This window comes from Panicum virgatum, chromosome 7N (genome assembly GCF_016808335.1).
Source record: "Panicum virgatum strain AP13 chromosome 7N, P.virgatum_v5, whole genome shotgun sequence".
Taxonomy (NCBI): Eukaryota; Viridiplantae; Streptophyta; class Magnoliopsida; order Poales; family Poaceae; genus Panicum; species Panicum virgatum.
The window spans coordinates 4,021,025-4,029,329 of record NC_053151.1 but is presented as its reverse complement, the minus strand read 5'-3'; the positions used below and the strand labels follow the sequence as shown (position 1 = coordinate 4,029,329).

Genomic DNA, 8,305 nt, shown 5'->3' with positions numbered 1-8,305 from the left:
GAAGAAATAATATTGAGGCACTTGTTAAGATATGCATTTAAAGATCCATTGTAACATTAGCATATCTTGGATACTTTCTGCACCACCAGAAGTAAATCACCAAAGGCTTCAACATGTTTCACACCTGTAGATTGTAGAAATTCTAAGCCAAATAAAAGAGCTTCATACTCAACTTTGATTATTTGTGCAATCCTCTTTCAATCGGTTTGAGAACCCAAAGATAGCACCACTTGAAGAAATCAAGACAACACCAAATCCTTGACCATTATCACAAACCGATCCATCGAAATATAACTTCCATGGTGTGCAAGTAATATAGCCAACTTCCAAATTATGCTGATCATTAATCCGATGCTTAACAATAAAACTCACTACAATTTGGCCTCTCATAGATTTCAAAGATTCTCAAGCCAAATTGTACTCAACTAAAGCATATGCCCATTCACCAATTCTACCACTCAAAATCGGCTTTTGCGACATACGTTTGATCACATCGGTTTGACACACTACTATGCAAGTACTAGATAGTAGATAATGCCTCAATTTGGTACAAGCATATAATAGAGAGACAAACATAATTTCTTAATAAAAATATACATTGTCTCTACATCAATAAGTCGTCGGCTTATATAAATGATAACACACTCCTTGCCTTCGGTTTTTTGAGTCAAAACAGCCCCATAACTTTGTCCTCTACCTCCACATAAAGCCTGAAAGAACACCCCTCCTAGACGCTTTGAGTACCGGTGGTGAAGACAAGTATTGCTCAATCCTCTCAAATACTCCTTGCTGTTTTGCCCCCCAAGTGAATTCGGCTTCATTCTTTAACCGAAGAATAAGAGTAAGAGCATCAATATGCCTTATTACTAATAGTTTGCCAATTTTCTAGCTCGAATTGAAAAGACTTCTAATCCGGCTTTATTTACTGATGTTAAATCTTTCAAAAGCTCAAGATTTTGAAACAGAGCATAGTCAAAATCTTGAATGCCCCTTGCAAACTAATCTACTGAATAAAAACTTCATGAGGTAAATTATCATCTGACAATATTTTGCCCCCCGAACACTTAAATGTCGTTGATCTCCATATTTCTGCGTTTTTGGTGTGACCTCATGATCCACTACCTCCTCATCACCCTGTACCAAGAATGATAGTGGTGTTTCTCCATTGCAAGGTACTGAAACAGGTATTGCTGATTCGGCTTTCTGCTGAATTGATGGGTCAACCGGTCTGACCGGTTGTTCGGGGCGGTCAGACCGGTCGGATGTACCGGTCAGACCGGTCGCTTGAGGCGGCTCGACCGGTCGTGCTAGTTGGTCAGCTGCTTTGACCCTCCATACCTTGCCCTGAGGGACCATGTGCCTGCACTGATTGAATAGTTTGTCCCTCGGCTTCTTGATCTCCTGCTCCTTCTCTTGAACGCGTAGGCGATGCAGCTTCCTCTTTTGAGTATGAGTGAACCCTGGAGGACACCACCTTGGTTGAAAGTACTTCGAAGCTGGACTACCGCTGCTGGCCTGATGATCATTAGCCCTGATCGGCCTCTGAACAGGAGAATTAACAGATTTACCAAACACCATCGGTTTTTTGCCCACATTATCAACAGCTACTTTAGTATCACCGATCTGAACAACAGCATCGGTTTTAATTTTCTCTAGATCAATAGTAGGCTGCACTTCTACTTTCTTTCCCTTGACACGGTACTCTTGTCTTGGGAAAGGAGCTTTGCCCGGCCTCTGATGAGACCGGTCTGACCGGTCAGCTATGACCGATCTGACCGGTGCAGGCTGCCGTCTCAGACCTGATTGGTGGGGTCCCAATCGGTCGTGCACTTGTCGTGTCACCTTGTCTAACACAGGTCTTCTGTGATCCTCCTCCCTTCGGTGAGATGGTGGGTGTAGCATCGGATAACAATACATCCAAAATCCTTCATGCTCCCATGCTGGATAAGAAAAACCTGATGCCAGTGGTGCCCACGGCGTAGTAGCATACACTTTCTAAGGAGGGAACACTGTAGTGCTATCACTCCTATGCTTGCTAGATTGTCTCCTAGGAGAAGAATGCTTGCCTTGACGCGGAGATGAACTTGGTCCTTTTTTTAGTGGCCAAACTCTTGGAACAGCCTTCATGTACTTGTTCAGTAATTGATCAAAGGTGAGTTTTTCTTTGCTAATTTCCCTTGCACTTTTGACTCATTGACTTTCCAAGTACCCACTTTCGGGTGCTTAGGCTTGAAAGTTCTAGGTCATCTCTATGCCTGACCGGTCATGCCTAGGCAGTAGGCCAACGCATGTTTCGCGAGGAACTCTCTTGCCCCCTAGGTCTTGAAGCTTTGACAGTAATTTTTAATGACTCCTTACCATCAGGAGTCTTCTCCAATGTTACTTCCCTGGCCAAAATCTTGTCATTGACATTCTTCGGCCTTGGCTCACCAATGATAATATTTTTTTCTTTAGCTCCTTCGGCTTGTTCTGGCCGAATGAGCACCTTGGCATTATCTAGATCAATGGAATGAACCAGGGATGATGACTTGTCAACTTGCATCTCATGCATTGCCAATCGTCCTTCATTGACAGCCGATTAGATCTGTCGATGAAAAATATTGCAGTCATTAGTTGTATGAGAAAAAGAATTATGCCACTTGCAATATGCACACCACTTCAACTCCTCAAGCGGCGGTATGGCATGAGAACACTTGATGTTTCCATTCTTAAGTAATTCATCAAATATGCGATCACACTTAGAAACATCAAAAGCGAAACAAGCTTGTTCTTGCCGATTCTTTGGAATCGGCTTAAGCGATGAACAAGAGCATGGCTTAGATTCTGATGGCCATATAAACTCAGCAACTTTCTTTTTCTCATCGTCCGAATCATATTTACATTCAACATGTATGGACTGATGAGTCTCGAAAGTATCTTTTGCATTCTTAAATTTAAATTCTAAACCAATGGCTCTCATTTGCAAATGATTAACAGTAATAAAATCAAATCCATCGAGTTTTCCTTTCAAGTAAGAACGCAAACCATTATAAGCTAAATCCGCGAAGCCTTTTTCAAAAATTGTCAAATTAAAACATTGGTTTTTAATAGATTTAAATCTCTAGAAATAATCCAAGACAGACTCATCTCGGTCTTGTCTAACCGATGTTAAATCTGACAATTTATCTTCATTGTGCCCAGCCAGATCTTCTTTTATCTCAACAAGATCGGCTTCACATCTACCACTCGTGGATGCCTGTGCTGTGGAATTAAGATGATGTGTTATGGGATCCTCTTGTTCCATCGTTTGAACCGAATTCATTGGTGCACGCCCTAAAGAATTTCCATGTACATTATCAAAAATCGGTTCGTGTGGAGAACCAGATTCTTGTGAAAGAGAAGGCGGCACAGAATTTGTCAACTCATTTATTCGGCTAGGAGCTGCCGAACAAGGAGTTGATGCAATCGGCAGGCTAACCACCAAAGCATCGGTTGGATCGGTCAGCTGACCCATCTGACCGGTCTGACCGGTCTCATGGACCGGTTTGACCGGTCCTGCGTGGACCGATGGAGGAGGTGGTGTTTGCCCTGCAAAATAGTCATCGGCATGCCGTATTGTGGTTGATGAGAATATGCTGGCGTAGCCGATAAGCTAGGAGTTTGGAAAGCACAATTATCATCTACAGACTTGCCTTTTTTCATAATTTCTACTTGACCCTTTAAATTACCAAACAAATCATTCATGAGTTTATACATATCGGCAATTTTCTGATCCATAATAGATGATAACTGGCTAAACAAGTCGGAAGATGAAGTGCTTAAATCGCTTATTACCTCGACTTGCTTATTCTTAAGTGTTAAGGAGGGTATCACGAAGTCTTGAATCCTTGTGACCTGGCCTTTTTCATCTTTCTTGAATCCCTTCAAGAATTGTGCTTTGAAGTGCTCCCTGACCACCAAGTAATCTTGGCGCTCCTCCTCGCTGAGTTTCTCGATAGATGTGGAGATGTTACCTTTGTCAAGGTCGGTGATGACGCCCATCTTTTCTAGGGTAGATTAGATCGGTTTTGAATAACCAGATTAATCGTTCCCCAGTGGAGTCGCTAAAAAGTGTGTTGACACAGTATCACGCCAAACACACTCGAACGCGCTAGAACGCGCAGCAAGATCGTCAAAACGATCAACACCAGCAGCCTCCCTACGCAGACCGGTCAGACCAGTTATGCGGACCGGTTAGACCGGTGCTCCTGGGAGACGACAAAAACCTAGAACCAAGAGCTCGGGAGGGACCCCGTCGGAGCTAATGGAGCTAGAGTTGCTCTGAGGTCAGCAAGCAACTCAGAACGTTATCAAACGCCATGGAGACGAGCGAAGAACAGAAGATGGGGTTGGAAAAGTTAGGGTTTGGAGGGTAAAAGGTAAAGGTAATTGTGTGAATCGATTGGGATTAACCACAATCAGCCGTGGCCCTTCATATATATAGGGTGGGGAGGTCTGAACCCATTAGGAGTCGAAACCCTAACAAATCTCGTGTCAAAATACAACTCCTAACTCGGATTGGACGTTTCGGACCGGTCTGACCGCCCCTGGACCGGTCAGACCGGGGTGCAGGTCGTCCAGGAGGCATAACTTCATCATCCGGACTCCAAATTGGACGTTCCATATATGCATTTTGATCGTCTCGACGAGATCTACGTAGTGGTGCAGTCCAATTGACAATTTGACAAACTTTTCCGGACCGGTTTATACAAGAGGTCTGACCGGTCTGTCCAGATCGTCCAGAAAACATGAATCGTGCCAATTTTGGGTGTCAACACATCCCCACTGTCGTTTCTGGTAAATTCTAATATATTCAGTCAGACTATTCTACTGTGACCAAATCAAAGTGTAAGTCATTTCAGTTTTATCCCAAGTCAAAATTATTTTATTTTTATCAACTTTATAAAAAATACAATAATATCTACAACATCAAATCAGTTTCGTTAGATCCACCATGAGTTGTGTTTTTTGTTAGTGCATTTATTTGGTCTGCAGATTTTAAATATATTTTTGATACAATTGATCAAACTTAGAGATAAGTTTAATGGATCGATGATAAAATCATAAAACTAAAATGACAGACAAAGAGAAATTCTTTGTTAGGTGTAAAAAAAAAAGGTGATGCTATAGCTACACGCACATAAATCAGATCCTGGAGACAGGAGCATATGCAGGAGTGACCAAGGACAGATCCCTGATGATTGCTCTTGACGGCGCCGTCAGGTGGGATCCATTCCTAGTAGCGGAATTGCTCATCATGCATAATTGCATCATTACCATCTCTAAGATTCTCTTTCTCTTTATCCACAAATAATTATTAGTTGTGCATGATTTAGTTTGTTGAGGATACAGATGATGAACGGATCAACTAACAATGGTACGGCGGCGATGATCCTAAATTGTTGTCGGTTTCTTTTTCTGAAAAAAAACAGTTCTGAGAGTTTCCCAAAGAAAAGAAAGCCGAAACCGTTCTGATACAGCCGGATGAATTGCTTTTGCTCCAGTGGATGATGATGGTAGCAGTCATATCTTTTGTGCAGTTAAGCCAGAATTTTTATTCAGAGTGTGCATCAAGCACCTTACAGTAGTATAGTAGAAGCAAAGATAATACACACACTACTAATACATGGACCAAGGCAAGCAATTAATCCAAAGTCTTACTAATAATAAACTAATAAGCCGGGACAGATATATATGTGTCATGCATGGATACGATATACATGTATATGTATCTCCTTCATTCACCCATGGATCATCTCATCAACTTTAATTTGTAGAACATTACGTACTGATATATATATGAGGAAATCATCGTTTGCCCAAACCATAGGCAATAAGCAAGGTCTGCTGCTTGCTAGCTTAGAACTCTTGGTCGTCGAGGTCGTCGTCGTCGTAGTCGCGTATCTCGTCGACGTGCTCGACGACGACGACGTGGACGCCGGGGTCGTTGACGGCGCAGCTGCCGGAGACGAGCACGGAGTTGTTGACGGCCTGGTAGTTGCTGTTGGTGTAGGCGCTGATGACCACGTCCTCCTCCCCATCCTCTTGCTGGTCATGGTCCTCGTCGTTCTCCTCCTCCTCCGCGTCCGCGTTGCCGACGACGACGAGGTCCTCCGCCTCCATGGTGGCGCCGCTGTTCTCCCCCGCCAGAGTGATGACGGTGGTGTTGTTGGCGGCCCCGGCGGTGGCGTCGGCGCCGTTGAGCGCCTTGGCGAGGTGCTCGTTCAGCTTGGTGACGGCGGTGCTCACCTCGGCGGCGACGGCGCTGTTGGAGGCCATTGTCGGTACCGGGTGGTGTGGTGGTCGAGCAAATTAATCAATGGGTAATTCGATCAATGCAATGCTGCAGGTAGCTGTGCAGTGGTGACGATGGATCGATGAAGCTAGCGTCTATCCGGAGACACGTATATATAATATAGGGCAGCACGATAAACAAGCAACCATTGATGATGGAGATGGAGATGCTTGGTGGCGTGCGTAAAGGGGAAACTTGAAACCTGAGCGCAAGCGATTCGATTATTCCAGCCTTAGCTTGAGCCTCTGCCCAAAGCATGTTGTGCTCCTGCTCCTGCATACTAGTAGCATGCATCATGTGTCTTTCTTGCTCTAGGGGGTTTCTTCAGATTCATACGCAGATAGGTAGATATAAATGCCACTGAAGAAACAAACAGTAGATATATAGTGCACCCATGTCCCATGGCAGATGTGTCAGTGACAAAAACCAGCGGGATAGCTAGGGACTTTGTGAGCCAGGGTGATTAACAAAAGTTTAGCTAATCGTGTTTCTGGATGCAAACCGGACTGAACAGGTCGGCCCTACCATTGATGGCTACTACATTGCAAAGAAAAGAATATTTTGGTGTGGCCATCACAGCTAATTTTAACTTCTTTATTAGTACTACTACTACTCCGGTGCTGAATGAATTTGCATTTAACTTTTTTGTCGCAGTCATTGTTGGCAGGTGGTGTTTGTACTTTGGGTGTGTTCACATCCTGTAAAAATTTGAACGAAATCTACTGTAGCAATTTTCAACTAAAGAGTAAAAGGACTAAACATGATCTAATTATAAAACTAATTACACGGATGGACATGAAATCACAAACGAATCTATTAAGTCTAATTAATCCGTTATTAGAGGTTGTTTACTGTACCACGACATTGTCTAAATATGGTCCAATTAGGCGTCTCACAATTATACTCGAGGGTTGCGGAATAGATTTTGTCAGTTATATATCCACATTTAATACCCCTAATTAGTGGTCAAACATTTCAAGTTACTGTAGCACTAAAAAATTTGAGATCTAAACAAGACCTTATTGATTACTAAGTTAGGGGGCTCAAGTTTAAAAAGGCAGTAGACATCAGAGAGGAAGGATCCAGAAGTGAAATCATCCAGGGTTTGGTTTCCCTTTACTCTCACCCTTTCACTGCTCACTACTCAGTTGGACAGAGTTAACCCGTGACCTGTCGCGGATTAGGCGATCGCGTAACCCTGTCACTCTTCCTCTATTCTCTTTTTCTAATCACAAAAGGACAACAGCAGTCGCTTTCGAAAATCAGGGAGGGGACCACCACCCTCTCTCGCGCCCTTCCCTATGAAACGAACATGGCACCATTTATGCCATTTCGAGTGATTTTGGTGATCGAATGACAACACAACACTTGGACTAATATGAATGTTAAGATGACTATTCTCAGGCTTTTAGGTTCAAGTGATGATAAAGAGAAAGAGAAGATAGGCGTAGTAAGGCCCGAAGGGCCGCCCCTACGGGGTTCCGCTTGTCGGAAGAACCGACGCTATGATGTTCGGTGCAGGAGGGAATCGAAGCCAAGTCAGCCTATAGGCACCGGTTGAACCGACGGTCCAAGAAAAGGCATCGGTGCATTGGGCGTACTGTGTACCAGAGACGATGTTAAGTGCCCAAGAGAAGTTTCTTCAGCACCGGTTCAACCGACGGTGCATCGGAGTATTGCGTTGGTGCATTGACGTCAGCAGAAGAGAAGAAGGTTGTGAGTGACCGGTTTAACCGACGGGCAAGCATCGGTTCAACCGGTGGTCACTGTGTCAGCAATCAGAAGTTCAACGGCTACTTCGTGTCTTAGAGTGACCGGATGAACCCACGCTACCCCTGCCAGAGGCATCGGTTCATCCGATGATATGCAGATTTTCTGCTGACCGTTGGAGCAACGGCTACAAGACTTGGTAGGCCTATATATATGCCTCACCCCGGTCATTTGAAGATTGCTGGAGTTGCTGGACATCCCACACACACCCAAGAACATCTC

At 44.0% G+C, this 8,305-nt stretch overlaps 1 protein-coding gene across 1 annotated transcript; it reads right to left on the bottom strand.

Annotated features, from left to right (window-relative positions):
• Positions 1–5,548: 5,548 nt before the first annotated feature.
• Positions 5,549–6,413, bottom strand: LOC120683705. Its single transcript, XM_039965798.1, has one exon. The coding sequence runs from the start codon at positions 6,295–6,297 to the stop codon at positions 5,878–5,880; it is 420 nt and encodes a 139-aa protein (XP_039821732.1). The 5' UTR covers positions 6,298–6,413; the 3' UTR covers positions 5,549–5,877.
• Positions 6,414–8,305: the final 1,892 nt, after the last annotated feature.